The sequence below is a fragment of the Dioscorea cayenensis genome, chromosome 19 (genome assembly GCF_009730915.1).
Source record: "Dioscorea cayenensis subsp. rotundata cultivar TDr96_F1 chromosome 19, TDr96_F1_v2_PseudoChromosome.rev07_lg8_w22 25.fasta, whole genome shotgun sequence".
Taxonomy (NCBI): Eukaryota; Viridiplantae; Streptophyta; class Magnoliopsida; order Dioscoreales; family Dioscoreaceae; genus Dioscorea; species Dioscorea cayenensis.
The window spans coordinates 24,775,300-24,794,755 of record NC_052489.1 but is presented as its reverse complement, the minus strand read 5'-3'; the positions used below and the strand labels follow the sequence as shown (position 1 = coordinate 24,794,755).

Sequence of the window (19,456 nt, the reverse complement as noted above, 5' to 3'; positions counted from 1 at the left end):
CACAAATACAAAACTCAATTTCATTACACAATACTAACAAGAATGAATACAAGAAACCACCAACCAAAGATTGAGATTCCGATCACTTTGATGCAATAGATCATACCAACATGGAACAAACTGTAATAACTACTAATTATTCCCCACATGCCACCCTGTTTTTAAAATTTTATTCTAAACTACCAATGATACAATGATCTCAAGCCTTTCACATGTTCTATAACACTTGTGATTTCACTAAACTATTAAGGTTGAAGTGTTCATTGCCTCTCATTTTGGCCTCAATAGATCTTTAATTAATTCAAGCCATGTATTCATTATGGATGAGAACTACAAGCTCCAATGATATCATCCCATGTGGCATTAGACAATTAATAGAGCCAAAGAAGGAACCATGTGCGAATTATATAAGTTTGTAATTTTATAACAAAAGTTAGAAAACATGTGCTGCATTGGCCATGCTGCTTGTCGTTGGGTTTTTGCATCATGTGCTCCAAGCATTTGAATGCACATTATATGTGTACCATGTTGGTTTTTCAGTATCTCTTTTGATTCCTTCTTTCTTTATTATTAATTTTCGGTAAATTTGAAATCGTGAATATAAATTTAAAAATTATGGCAACTTTTCCGTCCTTATTTATTTATGTGCTTTTATGTAATACTCTGCTTCATTATTGTTGGAATAAGTAAGTATCCTTATTTGTCTCTGTGCTTTTATGCAATACTTTACTTTATTATTGTTGGACTGAATGATTCGGCATGTTTCTCAGTAAAGTCTCTGATAAGCAATATTGAAAAAAATTTGTTTATTTATTTTTTTATGTTTGTTTTTTTTTAATATAAATAAGCAATAATTGAACTTTTAATATTAAAATAAAAAGATATTTGAATCTTTGATTTTTATTTAAAAGAGAAATGGAATACTAACTTAATTATTAGGGTGGTGGAAGTTTTTTTTTTTCAATAGCTCTTTGCACTATCAGCAATGTTAGTTCCCTTCAACGAAGTAAGGAACATGTATTATCTGATTTAAAAAAAAAAATCTATGAAAATTAGAAAAATGATCCCATAAACTCAGTTTCGTGGTATTTATGACAGAACAGAGATGTGGTTCATCCTCACCCATTGGATTACCTCAATTTAGTGATTTCTAAAACGAAAGGTAACAATCTTTTAATATAATTACCAATCAATTTGTATATTATATAATGAATAAATAATAAAATTTATAAACCCATGATTAAGATTGAATCAAGTCTTAATTTTGTGGTAGTTACCACCAAACCGAGTTCACTAGATTATTTTTCTGAAAACTATGTTACCATCTCATCTCACTCAAAATCTATAACTTTGTTTTAATAAGTTGATTAAAAAAATCATATAATGTATTTTTTTTTCATTTTGTAAAGCCAATAAACTACAATTTCATTGAGATATTGAAAACATCTTTATAAAACTTTCTTTTTAAAACCAAGTGGTGGAACGGTTGATTTGCCACCCAAGTAGGAACGTGACATCAAGTATCAATTTGTTGGTGTATTGATCTTAATTCAACCATATATACTTCATTGGACTCACAAAATTAGATACATGCATGCTCTCCCTCACCAACCCTAGTGGACATATTTGACTAATTATGATCAATAAGCTTGTCTCAATACCAAGCCTTTTGGTATGAATTGATTTGATTTTATAATATCTAAGTTTAATTACTGATAATATTCTAAGATATCGAAAAAACCTATTTTTTTACATCATTTGATGTGAGAATATTATTTTTTGATAATATTGTAATTACATGATTATAACAATACAAATTATTATTTGATTTTTTTTGTTTGTCTTTTATTTTTCTTTCATATTTATTTATAAGTAAATCATAAATAAAAAATAGAAATAAATACATAATATCTCACATATGTGAAATATTGAGTATAACTTAATTTTTTTAATAAAAATAGATAAATCATAAATTTATTATAAAGAAAACAGAACAAACAAATTCAAAACAAAATATACAATAAAAAAAACCAAAAAACAAGAATAAAAAAACCAATGCAGTCACTAGGGGTGAAACCAAAACACATAACAACAACAAATAGAACACAGACAAGTATAACTTTAAATCAAATAAATAAGGAATAATATGAAAAATAAATAAATAAATAAATAAATGGATCCTTTGATTCATGAGAAATACATAGAAACTGGATTTGTGGAAACTCGAGTTGGAAAATATACCAATGATTGGGACAACATTATTCAGGTTCCAAAATTATTGAAAGCCATTTGCATTTTGCACTCATGTGATTTGAATTTTCAGGGACCCATATGATTCTATGTACGATAAAATACTATTTATTTAATTAATATTCATTTTTTATACGTCTTCAAATCTTCAACTTACATTGTAATTAAATACTCTCAAATCATTTTTTTATTATTATTTTTAGCCGTATTGACATGATATATGATTATTTTAAAGTTATATAAAAGTTTCATTTATACACATCAAATGTAAGTACTGATAAGTAATAAACAGTAACTATTTTAATTAGCGATCAAATGCAAATTATTGATTGATTAGATTAGATAATTAGATTGGGCTGTTCACTGCGAAATCCGATAAATTTTGAAATAGCAGGTCAAAACATGCATTTTATTTTATATTTTTTTTGGGTTGTAAAATGAATTACTCTCATTATTTCTTTTATTTATATTTAAAACAAAGTACATTAATAAAGTATTTCAAAAATTTAAAATTAAAATTAAGAAAAAAAATAACTTGTATGAATTTTTCATTTCACAATAGTGACAAACCACATGTTAGGGTGGGTACAAATACAAACTTTATAATTCAAATACGGCTTTTATTTTATGTGAGTTGAGATTTACATATATCTCCTCAAAGAGATAATATGAACATTTTACATAAATAATAGGTGCTAAAAAAATTAAATGATCATTTGTTGTTACCTACATTTTGGACAAATTATTATCTTTTATGTTCACTTCTGTTATTAAAACACTTTGCCATATGGAGTATGTATATATATATATATGAAAAGCATGAGTCAATTATCATGGAGTATTATACTCCCAATTTAATATCAGAGTGATACCTAACTCCAAATACCAAACAGCCACGAACACAGCCATTAAACACACACGTGGCCTCACAATAGCCACATCAACAACCTCTCCTACATCAATCCTCACGTGCAATTCATGTGCTTCTTCACCAACCCCATTTATCAAAAGGAATCTTTACTGATACCCGTATCTTCCTCCTTAACGGATCCTTCCCCTTATCGGGTTTCGGATCCAAACTCAACACCTCTTCAAATTCTCTCTAAATATTTCATGAAATAAGAATAAAAGAATCGTAATAAGTATATAAGGTAAAATAAATTTTAATTTGACTATGTTTTCAGATCCGACCCGTTAAGAGTCTCCCCGACTCGCAATACCTACCCCGCCAAAGCACCAACAACCATGGCCGCCTATAAATACCCCTCCCCGTCCTTCCACTGGTCCAAGCGCCACCATTGCCTCGCTCTCGACCCAGCTCTCGCGAGACTTCTCCTCCTCGTTGGCATTGAATCAACGAGCAATGGCCTTGGCTTCTGGTTCCGCTCTCACCTCCAAATCCTTCTTCTCCTCCCAATCTCTCTCCGGTGGCGGAGGTCGTGCCGATCACCTTCTTCCTGCCGTTCTCAACGCAAAGGTACGCCCTGTGGCTCGCCCGATCTCCGCCGTACATGCGGCCGAGCCGGCGAAGAACCCTGTGGTCGTTGAGAAGCCAGCGGTGCCGGTGAAGTCAGGGAAATGGGCTGTGGATAGCTGGAAGACAAAGAAGGCTTTGCAGCTGCCCGAGTACCCTAACAAGGAGGAGTTGGATTCGGTTCTCCGCACTATTGAGAGCTTCCCGCCGATCGTGTTCGCTGGTGAGGCGCGGCACCTCGAGGAGCGGCTCGCTGAGGCCGCTCTCGGCCGCGCGTTCCTCCTCCAGGGTGGCGACTGCGCTGAGAGCTTCAAGGAGTTCAACGCCAACAACATCCGTGACACCTTCCGTATCCTTCTTCAGATGGGCGTCGTCCTCATGTTCGGTGGCCAGGTGCCAGTCATTAAGGTCGGTGGAACGCTATAAACTATAGATCCGTCTAGATCTATGAATTTGGCCTTCCAATCGGCCGGATCTGAGATGCTAACCCTCGATCTGATGATTTTGCGATGATTTTGTGTTCAGGTTGGGAGGATGGCGGGGCAATTCGCCAAACCAAGATCGGAAGGTTTCGAAGAGAAGAACGGGGTGAAGCTGCCGAGCTATCGAGGGGACAATGTGAACGGGGACGCTTTCGATGAGAAATCGAGGATTCCAGACCCTCAGAGGATGATCAGGGCGTATTGCCAAGCGGCGGCCACGCTGAACCTCTTGCGGGCCTTCGCTACTGGTGGCTATGCCGCTATGCAGCGTGTGACGCAGTGGAATCTCGATTTCACGGACCACAGCGAGCAGGGTGACAGGTATTCCATCCCTTTCCTTCTTGTTACCTTTTCCTGATTTTTTTTTTTTCTATCTTTGTTTTATCTTTTTTTTTTTTTTCGCTTTCTTTTCCTTTTGTGATAAGGAATTAGAAGGTTTGGGTAGTATGTGTGGTTTTCCATATGAATCTCTTGTTCACCTTTATGTGGCCATTTCTCTTTGTGCTTTTCTGGGACCTTTTCTTTGTCTTTTTCTTGTTCACTATTCTTGAATTTACAAGTGATTTCCTTTGAATTTGGTATTTGGCGTAATTCCTTTGCAATTTAATTCATCCACTTTTAAATTTTGGTGGAAACGAGCAGGTACAAGGAACTAGCACACCGTGTTGACGAGGCCTTGGGGTTCATGGCCGCAGCTGGGTTGACTGTTGACCATCCTATCATGACAACCACTGACTTCTGGACATCACACGAGTGCCTTCTCCTTCCCTACGAGCAGTCTCTCACACGTGAGGACTCCACAACCGGTCTCTTCTATGATTGCTCCGCCCACATGCTCTGGGTCGGTGAGCGCACTCGTCAGCTTGATGGAGCCCACGTTGAGTTCCTCCGTGGCGTTGCCAATCCTCTTGGAATCAAGGTATACTAAAATTAACACCAATTAATGATCTTGAATAATTGAATCCCAATTAGAGAGTGTACTTAGTTTGTTTGATGGATTGTAGGTGAGTGATAAGATGGATCCTAGAGAGTTGGTGAAGCTGATTGAAATCTTAAACCCAACTAACAAGCCTGGAAGGATCACTATAATCGCCAGAATGGGAGCTGAGAACATGAGGGTCAAGTTGCCACACTTGATCAGGGCTGTCCGTGGTTCAGGTCAGATAGTCACCTGGGTCAGCGACCCCATGCACGGCAACACCATTAAGGCCCCATGTGGTCTCAAGACTCGTCCTTTTGATTCCATTCTGGTAAGTCATTCTCCCTTTCTTTCCCGTGTGCTAAATTCCAACTTACATGTGGTACTATGAACAATTGATTGATTGAATCCCGACATATAGCTATTATATGATACATTCTTGTCTTATATCATTTCAAAGACTTTTAGTTGAATCTAGATAATGGCATTTTTAGATACCAAATTTCTATATTAACTTGTTATTCATCTAATAACTTAGTGTTTCTATCTAAGAGATGCAATGAATCATGCCTGAATAATATGTGTTTGTGATGTACATACCAAGATATCAAAACGGATATAATTCAATATACTTTTGCAAATTAACAATGTGGAAATGAATGAAAGCAAAATTAGAACTGATGATTAATTATGAGCAGGCGGAAGTAAGAGCATTCTTTGATGTGCATGAGCAAGAAGGAAGCCATCCAGGAGGTGTACACCTTGAAATGACCGGCCAAAACGTCACTGAATGCATTGGAGGATCACGTACTGTTACCTTCGATGACCTCAGTTCCCGCTACCACACCCATTGTGACCCCAGACTCAATGCATCCCAATCCCTGGAGCTGGCTTTCATCATCGCTGAGCGTCTGAGAAAGAGAAGGATTCGTTCACCCAGAACCGATGACCTTCAATCTTTGCCCCCTTTGGCTTTCTAAACTACTATCCAACCTGAGCATCCTTATCTTATCTCGGCTTTATTAATCTGAACTACTTCTTGTTCTTTTTTCCTTTTTTTTTTAAAAAAAAAAATTTAAGTTACATGTGGCTTGTATTTTGTATGTAATGCAAGGGTGTAATCTATCTATGTATTACCTTTGTGTACTATTTGTTTGGTTTCCCGGGCAGAGAATAAAAGAAGAAAAAGAAATATTTCAATTATGCATTTGATTATTGTCCTATGGTTTGGTGGGGCTAGTTTGATTCAACTGAGTATTCAAAGTCTGAATCTGAAAGCTGCGTCTCACCAAACCTGAATATTTTTATTTTACTCACCTAACTCTTTTTACCTACCCCTATTTTGTTTCTCAGCTTCAGTCTTTTTTGTTGCTCTGGATATGTATGAAGAATACCATACGGAACACGTGTAGAAGATGGCTTAGATTTGGCCTTTGACTCTCTTGGTCTTATTTTGAATATTTTAATTAAATTAGCATAAATCACATTAAATTTCCACCAAATTACTGATCTCTTCTCTGCTAGAATGACTTGCCAGTCTCTGGGTCAACATGATGAGGCAACTTACTTTGAAATTATATGGCATGCGTTTTTAAATTATCAATTAGCCGAAAGGTTTTTATTTGTTTAATGGCGGGTTTTTACTTATTACCTCTAATCGTTAGGAGAAATAATATGAAAATCAACATAAAATCTTGTAAAAAATATATTTCAAATTTTAACTAAAATAATTAAAAAAAAGTTTTGGATCTTATTTTTCTAGTTCGTATTAATTAGGTTTTTCAAAAATTTTCAGATGATGTCAAAGTTTTTCCCCGAAGTAATAATATTCAGTTTTAAAAAAAAAAAAATAATTTTGTTTTTCTCATTGAATAAGCTGTAACATTACTGAATAGTAAGTAACTACTTCTTGACTTGATTAAAAGAGGTTGCTGAAACTTTTCGCCAATACTCTGATTATTTTAACATAACATTATGCTGTCAAAATAAAGCATATGAGAGGTTACAGTACTTTCTCGCCAATGCTAGCTTAACTTCCTAACTACGCACCAGACTCATTTTTATTGCTTTTTAGTCATCTAAAGTCAAGATTCTCAGACTCCCCCATGTTCACACATAGAACCAAACAAACTTTTTTTTTCCAAATATATACACTTCGAAAGACTAATTTCCTAATAACCAGTGATTGAATACATGATCCCTCTCAAGGTCTTCTGAGCCTAGGTTTTGGTTTTACAGAATTTTTTCCCTAAGTGAATTGCCTCGTCAAATTTAAAAAACCTGCAAATTTATTTATTTATTTATGAACAAATCAAAAGAATATTTACTAACTTTAACTTTTATACAGATGATTTATCCAAAAGAAAAAAAAAAAAAAACACTTCATTAGGTGTTGAAAAAAATTTCCTTCAAGTTATGATTCATCCATTCATGTACCATTGAGCGGGTGGCTTCCACCATGATACAATATGCATTGATAGGTCGGTCCATGGTCGTTATCATCACCTACAACAATGAGCATACCCACATACACCCATAAGTCAATAGAAATTGTCACAATACTTCAAAAATCAAAATGACCAGACAATATTAATAGAAAGCTGAAATATCTCACTCAGGGATTTGACAAATGGAAGCAGAGAAACCAATGATTTGGACCGTTCCCACAACACATTCTGGCATATGCTTCAAGTAGCAAATACACAATCAACAATTGTATCTCACAATACAAAACATTGCAAAACTATATGTAACCCAGAATTCAGGCAGCGAAATTCTATATCTTAAGAATAGTAGCATTTAGACCTCAATGTATATATTCAAAAAATAGAAGAAACCAAGTCATCGCTGAAGCTAGAAATAAGCCAACATTGGTAGTTCTATGAATTCACCAAATCTAAGACGCTGCAGTAACGGAAGGCTTTGATGCAGCAGAAAGCTTGGATCTCCTCTTGGCCAAGCTCTCACTCCTGCGCTCACGCTGCTCCTTGAGCCGGCTGGCAAGAAGCTTCTGATACTCAGCTGCTTCCGATTTGGCCTTGGCAATCCTCTTCTTCTTTTCACCAATTCTGGCCCGCTTCCTCTGCAGTGTTAATGGAGTTACCAACCTCTGGATTTTTGGTGCCTTGCTACATTTCTTTCCTGTGAAGCATATGAACATTTTGACTTCAAGTACAAGCAGCAGGCCATTGTTCTGCATAGAAACTCAGTAGAGTTTCTAGAGATAAAATGGAAGATATGAACAGTCATGGATGGAAAACAAGAGGAGAGTTGTCAACTAACCAGACTTGGTGGTGAATGTTCGACGATAAGTGTTCACGTACTTTCGGACATCATCCTCCTTTGAGAGGTTGAATAACTTCCTGATCTTAGACGCTCTCTTTGGTCCTCTCATCCTTGGCTTCTCTGTGTCAGTCAATCCAGGAAGATCATTCTCACCCTTCTTGACAATGACCAAGTTCAAAACTGACAGGTCAGGACTAACAATGCACCCTCGAACAGATTTACGCCTGCGCTCTCCGTTGCGCCTACCATACCCCCGGAAGCATGGGGTTCCTGTCATTACAAAATACAACCATTACATTTGGACAAATAAGAATAAGTGATAGACCTAGGATGCCATCATTAGATGTTTGATAGAAGAATTAATGATCAACTTGCCTCTGTGAAGCAGCAAACGAACACGTCCAGGAGTCAACACTCCCTGCTTCATAGGGAAACCTTGTTTGTCACACCCACCCATGATTTTGAAGACATAGCCCTTGAACTCCTATAGGAACAACAATAAAGCAAAAAAAGGCAAAGAGGATTCTTCTTTAAAGATGAGGCATTTGACAAAATCCACTGTGGCATAGGATTATGTATGTATATATATATATACATATCGATAGATAACCATATCATACCTCACCAAGAGCATCCCCATTGACTTCCTGAGAGATTCTCTTGTCAAAAAATGCACGGCTGCAAGATTAAGAAGATGTTATTTAAGATAACCTTGGGCAATAAACATAGATTTCCAAAAAAACACGTAATGACATCATAATGTAGCATACACTTAACACAGCTATTTCACAAATGTAGGATAGTGTAACAATTGCATATGTTGCTAAAGAAGTTCTATAAAGACGGATGCCTAACATTAACAACATACTGATGTTTTACTTGCAGAATGCTTCAAGTGTGGAGCCTTAGGGTCAAGTAGAAGCAACTCAGGGACAAGACAACTACCTAATTTGAGCAGCAGAGTTCACGACAAAGAAAAGCCACCACCATAAAGCCACATAAGTAATAAACAGAAATAACCTTCTTGAAGAGAGAAACTACTGAATATATGTACTTATTAAAAATCACCAACGTGGATTATCCTTCACTTTTAATTCCATTTTTAAAATTGTTTTAGTCATCCTCCCAAATTAACCTTTTAATAAGAGTCATCATGTAAACTAAAGATGATATTGCATATAATTTTCAAAAATAAATCATACATCCTTCAATGTGTTACGGTAAAGCAATATTAGTAAACACAAACAGAAGCTGAAACATGGAATAACATATTGCAGTAAACTGGCAGCTCACAACAGACACTATTTGCTTATATATCTTCAAGCTTTGGGCACCAAGTGAAGTGGCTTATACTAAATTCAATTCAACAACATACAAAAATCAAACAATTGACTGGTTTTTACACAAACATTCAAGTGTAAGAAATTTTACTACTATTGATGAACTAGCATAAACCTGTACATAACAGAAACCCAAAATAAATGAACTTTAAATATTACAAACCACTAGTGTGAGTCAGTTTTTATGTACTATGCTATCAACTGAGATATGCAGTTCACCATGAAAAGAGGGCCAAAATGGATAGAGACTAGCTTATGCTTAGCATCAAAGGATTTAGCAACCTACATTGAATACAAGTATAGGACCAAATTCTCATTATGTTTGATAATAAATTTGAAGTTCAAAATTTCCATCAATAAGAACTATCTATTATAGCTAATCAAACGTTTCCTTCTCGGTCATCCAAATACATCACTAGCAGCAAATTTGCAAATTTAGACAACGAACGGAATCCCTTCTCTGCATTTATCACTAACAGAGCTATATATCTAGTGATTTTGGTAAAGATTCATCATTTCTAGGATTAGAATATTCACGACCAGACCCGGAGAGCATAGCATGTAGTGCAATGAGCTACAAATCAGGTACCAAGAGCATGATCGCATTCAAAACAAGTTTCATAAATGAAATCCAAGCAATTGCTTACAGTTTCTGGTCATCATCGATCTCAAGCTTCTTCTGGCACCCCGTGGTCGGATTCGCGATATTGAACTACAAAAAAAAAACCAGATAAAATCACGGAAAACACCGATTAGATCGTTGCAGGAAACGAAGAAAGGGATTCAGCTATGAATCTCTAGGGTTTCAGATGAACACCTTCATCTTGCGGCCAGGGCTCCGCTAGCGCGGGAGGAGCGCACGGCGGAGAAGAGCAAGGAAAGCGAGGATCTCACTCTAGGGTTTCTCTCGCTCCTCGCACATGACCATATTTATCTATCTATATATATTTACCATTTGGGAAATATAAGTTTCTCCTAGGACTTCTTATGACAAATTATATTATATAAGAGACTTATATTTTTTAAATATTAAAATAAAAAAAAAATTTATGAACAAATTATATTAAAATAATCAATGGGGCAAATTGACTATATTAGAGAGAGGTATTCTACCAATATATATATATATATATAATTAAAGGGATGAATTCAGTTAATCAAGACCGTTCATTTAAAAGACGTCACATAATATTGGGGTAATTTGCTTAGTTGAGTACTAAATACTAATCTTTGCTCTTTTTACAAGTTGAGCATCAACTTTCAATTTGTATCAAAATTAGCACTAACTTACAATTTGATTACACAAAACATGATATTTGGAGCTTTTCCGATGATGATGCATTGACATGGATGTTGGAATGCTAACATAACGCTTTCCACAAGTGCAAATGGCGTGGACTATTGGCAACCATGTGAGTATTATGGCATCTACGTCAATGCATCCTTGTGGGAAAAGCCCCAAATATCATGACGATGCAATCAAATTAAAAATTAGTGGCTATTTTGATATAAATTGAAAGTTTTGCTTCAATTGAAATAAAAATAAAAGTTCGTACCCAACCAACGAAATTACCTGATAATGCTGCATATCCCTGTGGTTTAGAGAGTATAATACTATCTATTTTTAAAAAGCCACGACAATGTGAGGTGAAGTGGCTAAAATAGCCTTTAAAAATGACTTTTCGTGAGAGAATTCCGAATTCTCTCAAGTGATCTATTTATTTACTAACAGTGATCATTTGTTTATTGAGTGTTTGTATGTGTCTATCAAGTGATCCAATGGTCTATCTATTTGGTAAGTTTATATTATATATATATATATTGGATAAACCACAAAATTAAATTAAAAAAATTGAGTAGTAAATTAGCTTATTCAATCAATAATGTTTTGTATTTACAAACATGATTCATTTATCTAATTCAAGCATGTACTATGACACAATGTCTAGATACTAAAAGTGTGGAGTAACACTAAGTAATAGTTTTTATACTGGACTTGTCCAATTCTAAAACAAAGCGAGTTAAATCCCTAATTTTAACATTGTTCACATAATTATATATATATATATATATTGTAAAATTTAGATTGTAGGATAAGAGAAGTATATTATATATGTGTAGGTATGTGCACATTATTGAAATTAAGGACTTTCTTGGTTTCAAAACTAGAAAAAGAGACTTTTTCTTTTTATAGGTTTTTTTTGTCAAGCAATCCTCCCTCAACTGCAAACCTCATTAGATGCAGGCTCTATCACACACAACATCCTACACATCTCAAAGTTTAAATCTTTGATTTCACACTCATCCTAGTGGTTAATGAATGAAATGGTGGTAGTGAGATAACATTATCCACATTTCTTCTTCTTTGTGGCTTCCTAGTGATAATGGTTATAATTGGATTGAAACATTAGAGTTAATCCTATGGTATAAACAAACAGATATGATGGAATTAGTAAAAATGGAGCAATAAACATTTAGGCTGGTGAATGAACTTCTAGACTTATAATTAAATCGGTAGCTTGAGTATGAAATTTTCAAATATGATAATAAATTGTTAGGTTAAAAAATCAAATTTTACAATTAATTGTAGTTGATTACCGTTTGCTTACTAAACACGATTAACTATATAATAAATAATTCAAAACTTGAATGATTTCTTAGACTTAATGTTAGACAATTTAGTGGAAACCTAATTATTTTATGATTTAAAAAATACCTAACACATCTAATAATTAGAAAGATAAAAATTTAAGCAAATAAATTTGTTATTAAATGATCGTGAGGAAATCTACAAAATAAAAGCAGAAAAATCACTCAAATAATTCCTGATTAAAAGCAAAAAATAAATAAATAAATAAATAAATAAATAAATAAATAAACAATCACAATAGATAATTGTTGATCCACACTGTTGTTGATAAACTAGTATTGCAGAAAAAAAAAATTTATCATGAAGTGATCAATTGCTTCATAAAATTATTTTTTTCCTTTTTTTATTAAAGTTATAAAATTCGCGGCAAATGTATCATGTTAGTACCGCATTAACTGAGAATGCATAGTGGCTCCAAGAGAGAAGAAATGAAGCTGTGGCATCTTGAAAATAAATAGCATTTTAGCTTTGTAAAGTAATACACTAAATTTTTGGCGATAATTGTAAAGCAAAAATTAAACATATGCTTATTTGTGAGGATAGAATAGTGAATTATGAGCAGGGGAGGGTGCGTTGTGCACCTAGGAGGGTATTCGTCGCTCGTGTCACTTCTTGTGGTGTGAGTGGGTTTTGTATCTCCTATGTGATTTTGTACTGTGTTCTCTCTTTAATTGAAGTGATTTATCCACCTTTTCAAAAAAAAAAAAAATTCTTATTCCATACCCGCCAGTCGACTTTACCCCATGGAAAATAACATTGGCTTAATAGAGTAATTGGGCATATAAAAATATAAAAAGTTTAAGAAGTCAAGTTGAAAGTTGATGAGGAGTGGGAAACTATTAACGCTTAAATTAATAGTCGCTAATTGCTCGCCCACCCAAAATGGTAAACCAGCGCATGAAAATTTTTATTACTATTTTTTAAAATAAGAAAAATTCAAAAGAGTTCGATATGAGTAAGATTTAATAAAGATGAGATATCTCATTATGCTAAAAATTATGAGAGATAGCAGTGGATTATAAAATAAATAATTTAGACAAATAATTATTATTATATGGTGAAAAATATTTATGGCAAAAATTTCTTCCGTGTTGGTTAAAATTTTTTATTATGATCGGAAAAATAAGTATTGAATTGTATCTTTTTATTTACTATATAAACAATTGAGTGACTTACTAAAATTTTTGTCATAATAATAAAAGTCATTCTCAAACTTGTCCTGATTAGAACTTGAGTTGGCTGCAAAGCGAATATAAGCTTACGCTAGTGTTTATAGTTTAATGGATATTTTTTTTTACAAATATGACAAGCATTGTTATTCAAAAGAGTATATGTACAAACCTAAAATTGAATATATAAATCCGCTTGTCCTCGTCGGATGACACGAGGTGCGGGTTATAAACTTGAACTCACAATTAAGGATTTTTTATCATCACTATATTCAACTAGACTCAAATGTAAATAATTTGAATGTTTTTATACTCATCTTTTCTAACAGGTCCAATGCTACTTAGTTATAAAAACCATCTGGCTAATTGCCATTATTTATAATTATCTCGAATGATATATCAATGATAACTTTATGAACTTAGAGGCTGCACTTTTTAAATTAGATATTTTAGTGAGATTATTTTTATTTATTCATTCATTAATTTTTTTGATTCACTCAAAAACTTTTGTTGCGATCTGGGGAATATCAAAGTCTATTTCATAGATGACCCTCATCTTATCTTCTCCCTGCCTTCTTCCCTTCCTTGAATTTATAACATTGTTCTTTTTTTTTATTCTCTTGGCCTTTCTAAAGAATTATGAGACAAAACAAGTCATAATTTTTTTTTTTTTTTTTGAATAAAGTGGATAAACCATGAATTTATTAATGAAGAAAGAAACTGGAAAAATAAAGTACAAGTGAGAAAATTACAAGCAGAACAAAAAGAGAAGAAAGTAAACAGTTATCCTCACCAGAGGTGAGGAAAATAAGGAGCATAGAAAAAAGAAAAGGAAAAAGGCAGGGAAATCTGAAGCCGGCGAAGTCAGCCATCAGGAGACAGAGGCCAGCTTAGAGACAGCGGTAGCGAATTACTCCTGAGTCGAGTTGGACGCCATATCGTCGGTGAAGTCAGCGGATCTGGAGCGCAAAAAGTTTAAAGAGCGCTTTATCTTCTGAACACCTTCAGAGGCTTCTTGTTGATGAGATTCAGAATCTGCAGAAATCCAAGAAAGAATCATATAAACAGTTTTAAGAATTATAGCAGAAGAAGGTGCACATTTTTGGTTAAAAATACGATTGTTGCGTTCTAGCCAAATGTTCCAGAAGATGGCTCTGGAACAGAGATCCCATAAATTCCTGTGAATAGAGTTTATGGAAGGAATCCAGTAGGTCCAGATATTTGAAACTGAAGAAGGTAAAGTTTCAGATCTAAGTGAACATTTGAAGAAGGACCAAATGCGAACAAATATGTCGCAGTTTAATAAAAGATGATCCACTGATTCTGAGTTATTATGACATAGAATACATGTGTCAGTGGCAAAAGGATTACAGCCTTTTTTAAAAAGATTCTCAAGTGTTAAAATTTTATCCTCCCGAGGCAAGCCAGAGAAAAGAGTGATTTTCTTTGGGGATTTAATTTTTCCGAAGTTGGAATAAAAGTCGGGAGCGAATTCCTCCATCGATTAAGAAGTTATAAAAAGGATTTTTACAGATGAAGGAACCATTTTTTTCTAAAGACCAGGAGTAGGAGTCTTCATGATCATTAAAACAAACCGATAAATGATTAGTAAAGCTAGCAACAACATGTGCATTGACAGATCTAAATGGATTACCCTGAGAATTAAGAGCGTGAAAAAATTGATCTAAAGTCATAATTTTTTATTATATAAATTGATTTAACAAAAAATTATTGGAATTCTTTAAGAACACATTAATTTAAAACTATTTTTTTAATGTATGAATTGTGGTAATTGAGAACAATTTATATTGAAAATATATATATATATATATATATATATATATATATATATATATATATATATATATAGTTGAAATTACATGTATTTAAAAATTATTATAATATATATTTTTTATTTTTTTTATAAATATGGACAAATCACACATGCACAATTTTTTTAATTATATAATTCATAAAAAATCCAGATGTTAATAAATCAAGATTCAAGATACCATTAGCATGATAATAATTTTATATTTATCAAATTTATTTTTTTTTTAAAGATTATTTTAAGAAAAATGAGAAACTACGGGCGGAAAATCTCTGGCCAATATCCTTCCTTCTATCGTCCCTGGTTTCATTAAATAATATTCTATCTTACAAGATAAAGAAAATATATCAATCATTTTTAAGTATTTCAAACACACTTATTAAAAACCCCGAAAAATTAGTCCTACCCAACTTGACCAATAAATAAATAAATAATAAAAATTTGCCGACCATTTGATCCACGCCTCCAAGCCAAAGAAGCGTATCCATAAACGTGGGGTCCCCACCGGCGGTCGGTAAATGGGTCCCAATCCCAATTCCGGTGCACCCTTTTGTATATACCCCACTACTTTCCAGTCTCTCTCACGCATCCTTTTGTCATCTCTTTCCCAGACTCTCTTGTGCCATCCCTTTGCTTAGCTGTTCTTCTTATCTCATTGCCTCTCTCATTTCCATTTTTTTTTTAAATCTTTAAAAGTATATTTATTTACTCAAACATTCCATAATAATCTCTGAATCTCTCCCAAATCCACCACCATATTTTAAAAAATAAAATATAAAAAATTTAAATTTAAAATTTACGTAGAGTAGAGTGAGGACACTGATGACAATATGCCCTGACTTCTTTAAATAAGAGTCATTTATTAATTATTTATAAAAAAACAAAAAAAGAAAAATATACTACAGTAATGAAAAACAGGCTCGAGCGACGTCATGGCAATAGAACTAAATCGGTGATAAAATAATTTATTTATGTGGATTAAATTTGGGCACATATTATATAGTATAAAAAATTGAACCAGAATTCAAAAATCAGTCTTTATATATATATATATATATATATATATATATATAAAGAAATGATGCCAATAACAATCCGCCACGTAATAGATTCTGATGGCATTAAACTGCACCGCAGCACAAAGTACCATATCGTAGTCCATATAGCCACCATGGGATCACTTTGCCATTGCTTCTTCTTTTTTCTCTCTCTCTTCTTCTTGTTTGGGTTTCCGGCGATGGCGGTGACGAGTCGTGAGGATTATGTGTACATGGCGAAGCTGGCGGAGCAGGCCGAGAGGTATGAGGAGATGGTGGAGTTCATGGAGAAGGTGGTGGCCTCGGCCACTGATGGGGAAGAGCTCTCTGTAGAGGAGCGCAACCTCCTTTCCGTGGCGTACAAGAACGTCATCGGTGCCCGTCGTGCGTCCTGGCGCATCGTGTCCTCCATCGAGCAGAAGGAGGATACCCGCGGCAACGCACAGCATGTCGCTGCTATCCGTGAGTGTCGATCCCAGATCGAGACCGAGCTCTCCAACACCTGTGCTCAAATTCTGACGCTCTTGGACTCGTCACTGGTGCCTTCTGCCTCTGGGTCGGATTCGAAGGTCTTCTACTTGAAGATGAAGGGGGATTATCATCGGTATCTCGCGGAGTTCAAGACGGGCTCTGATCGGAAGGACGCCGCGGAGAACACACTCTCTGCTTACAAGGCTGCTCAGGTTTGTCATCAAATCTATCAGATCGGGTTGGGATGGTTTATAATCCTTGATCGATCTCTTGATCTTCTTGATTTTGCCTTTAATTATTTAATTCCTTAATGCTTTTTTCCCCCTTTGAATGAAAGGTATGGACTTGATGTTAGGGTTTGGGATTGACATCATGAGTCGATTTGATTTGATGATGTCTGTTGCTTGATTTTCCCCTCTTGATAATATTGAATTGATCTAGGGTTTTTAAAGTATTTGATTTTACATGGAGAGCATGATGGCGGCGATTTTTTTGGCTTGGCTTTCACTGGAAAGAAACCTTGATCTACTATGGTTTGTGCTCTGGATATTGGCTCTATCTCCTGGTGTTGAAAATCTGGAGTCCTGGCAATGAAATGAATTAGGTTATGAATTGGTGGTTATGATTTGATATTTTTTTGCTAATGTGCTTGTTCTTGTAGGATATTGCTGTGCAAGAGTTACCGCCAACACATCCCATCCGGCTCGGTCTGGCACTCAACTTCTCTGTTTTCTATTATGAGATCTTGAATTCTCCTGACAGAGCTTGCAATCTTGCAAAAAGGGTGAGCTGTTCTTGAGTTTTTTTTTCACATCATACCACGCTCCTGGTTGTGTTTATTTATCATTAGTTGGGTTTTATGCGTCTGCTGTTCAGGTTCTTCTTTTAATCAATTATATGATTATTTGTTTAGGATTCTCATAAACTAGTTACATGTTTGTGTCATAAAGATTAATTGCTATTGTATTGGTCTTATATAGTATGCTTCTGGTTGTATATATTTATCATTGTTCAATATTTATGTATCTGCTGTCTTGCTTGCTCTTTTGGTAAATTGGATGATTATTTGTTTAAGATTCCCATAAAAAGTTACATATTTGCATCTTTATAGATTAGTTGCAATTTAATGGGATTTCTAAAATGAGGTATTTCAATTCCATTCCTTCCATACCTTGTAACTTACAATAATTACAACTAGACTTTTGTGTGGGTTTATCTCAAATACTCTAGGTTGATAATTTATCGAAATCATCAAACTTTCTGCTTTAGATCTGTTCCTTTTAAGTATCAATATGATTTTTTACATCTTTATAAGAGGTTAGAGGTGGAGTTTTTATGGTATCTGATTTCATTTTACTGGGACTTGTGCTTATCGGTGCCCTTGTGTTAATTTTCTGTTACACCTTACTATAATGGTTCTTTTCTCTTCCTTTGCTTCAATTTTTCTAATTATTCTGTTTCCAGTAGTTATCAGTCCTTTTCTTTTGCCGCTAAATTAAGTTTATGCTTTGACATTTGCCTTGCGGTGATGTAGTGCCCAGAAATTTAGACTGTCTTGTTATTATTTGGGCTAATTGTCATATTTATTTCCAATGCAAGTAACCTTCACGAAGACTTGGCTTCCTGCCAATATATATATATATGTCCATTACATCTTAATATCTTATAATTATATCTCAGGCTTTTGATGAAGCGATTGCTGAACTGGATACTCTTGGGGAGGAATCATACAAGGATAGCACTCTCATCATGCAGCTTCTGCGGGACAACCTGACTCTTTGGACGTCTGATATGCAGGTATATGGTTCTTAATGAATACTTGAGGGCAAATTTTTCTGGTAAATTTTGGTTTTGTACATATCGATTATGATCAGATCTGAGCTATGTCTGTCTGTCATTCTCATCAGGATGATGGAACTGATGAAATCAAGGAGACAACCAAACCTGAGGATGAAAGCTAGATTTGGGTGATTGCTTTGACCAGGGTTCATTTGCTTGCGCTACTCATGTTGCATAAGCAAATCAATGATGTTTGGTATGTGCCGCTTGTGATTCTTGGGAGTTTTTATCTCTCACAGTTTTAGTGGCCTCTGAAGTTCTAATTTCCAGTTTGTGGAACAAACTTTTTTTTTTCTTTTTTTTATGGTGCATCAGTAGGCTTGCTGCTATTATGATTCGATTTCAGATTGCTTGAGTTTGTCTTCTGGTTTTTATGCTCTTCCAATGCCTTATCTTTTATATGCATTTTCTGGCGGCATGTGATGATAGACTTTATTTCCATGTGTAGATAATAAATTTCAACAATAAATAGGAAAGTGGATGATGAAAATAAACGGAGAATGTGATATCACAAACATTGTTGAGGATGAGACTTGAAGTTGAACATCAAATGAATAAGTAAACAGGTCGGCAAGTATGGTCCAAACCGAGCGATGGATTCGGATTGGGTGTGGGTCGCTGTAGTAGACAGTAGACCCCATTGACTCGGTTCCAAATAAGTTGTTTTCAAGCTACTGTTACTACGTGTATGGACCACGAGAGAGAGAGA

General features: G+C 34.5%; 3 protein-coding genes across 3 annotated transcripts; 2 read left to right on the top strand and 1 right to left on the bottom strand.

Annotated features, from left to right (window-relative positions):
- Window positions 1-3,514: 3,514 nt before the first annotated feature.
- On the top strand, window positions 3,515-6,332 carry LOC120249778 (phospho-2-dehydro-3-deoxyheptonate aldolase 2, chloroplastic-like). The gene is made up of 5 exons (XM_039258418.1): window positions 3,515-4,132; window positions 4,250-4,527; window positions 4,849-5,125; window positions 5,211-5,456; window positions 5,824-6,332. The coding sequence occupies exons 1-5, from the start codon at window positions 3,614-3,616 to the stop codon at window positions 6,103-6,105; spliced, it is 1,602 nt and encodes a 533-aa protein (XP_039114352.1). The 5' UTR covers window positions 3,515-3,613; the 3' UTR covers window positions 6,106-6,332.
- Window positions 6,333-7,720: 1,388 nt separating this feature from the next.
- LOC120250585 (40S ribosomal protein S6-like) lies at window positions 7,721-10,713 on the bottom strand. The gene is made up of 6 exons (XM_039259412.1): window positions 10,568-10,713; window positions 10,398-10,462; window positions 9,031-9,088; window positions 8,786-8,894; window positions 8,408-8,680; window positions 7,721-8,266 (listed from the first exon to the last, which is right to left on the bottom strand). The coding sequence occupies exons 1-6, from the start codon at window positions 10,571-10,573 to the stop codon at window positions 8,022-8,024; spliced, it is 756 nt and encodes a 251-aa protein (XP_039115346.1). The 5' UTR covers window positions 10,574-10,713; the 3' UTR covers window positions 7,721-8,021.
- A 5,872-nt stretch (window positions 10,714-16,585) lies between these two features.
- LOC120249490 (14-3-3 protein 6-like) lies at window positions 16,586-19,119 on the top strand. The gene is made up of 4 exons (XM_039258018.1): window positions 16,586-17,120; window positions 17,570-17,692; window positions 18,589-18,705; window positions 18,816-19,119. Exons 1-4 carry the CDS (start codon window positions 16,638-16,640, stop codon window positions 18,867-18,869), a joined length of 777 nt encoding a protein of 258 aa, XP_039113952.1. The 5' UTR covers window positions 16,586-16,637; the 3' UTR covers window positions 18,870-19,119.
- Window positions 19,120-19,456: the final 337 nt, after the last annotated feature.

Bases quoted from the DNA above. Each gene is read 5' to 3' on its own strand.
- LOC120249778 (XM_039258418.1), top strand. From the start codon at position 3,614: ATGGCCTTGGCTTCTGGTTCCGCTCTCACCTCCAAATCCTTCTTCTCC. The intron at 4,133-4,249 runs GTCGGTGGAACG...TTTTGTGTTCAG, and splicing joins GCCAGGTGCCAGTCATTAAG to GTTGGGAGGATGGCGGGGCA. The intron at 4,528-4,848 runs GTATTCCATCCC...GGAAACGAGCAG, and splicing joins CACAGCGAGCAGGGTGACAG to GTACAAGGAACTAGCACACC.
- LOC120250585 (XM_039259412.1), bottom strand. The intron at 9,089-10,397 runs GTAAGCAATTGC...TTAATCTTGCAG, and splicing joins ATCGATGATGACCAGAAACT to CCGTGCATTTTTTGACAAGA. The intron at 8,895-9,030 runs GTATGATATGGT...TTGTTCCTATAG, and splicing joins ATGGGGATGCTCTTGGTGAG to GAGTTCAAGGGCTATGTCTT.
- LOC120249490 (XM_039258018.1), top strand. From the start codon at position 16,638: ATGGCGGTGACGAGTCGTGAGGATTATGTGTACATGGCGAAGCTGGCG. The intron at 17,121-17,569 runs GTTTGTCATCAA...TTGTTCTTGTAG, and splicing joins CTGCTTACAAGGCTGCTCAG to GATATTGCTGTGCAAGAGTT. The intron at 17,693-18,588 runs GTGAGCTGTTCT...ATTATATCTCAG, and splicing joins CTTGCAATCTTGCAAAAAGG to GCTTTTGATGAAGCGATTGC.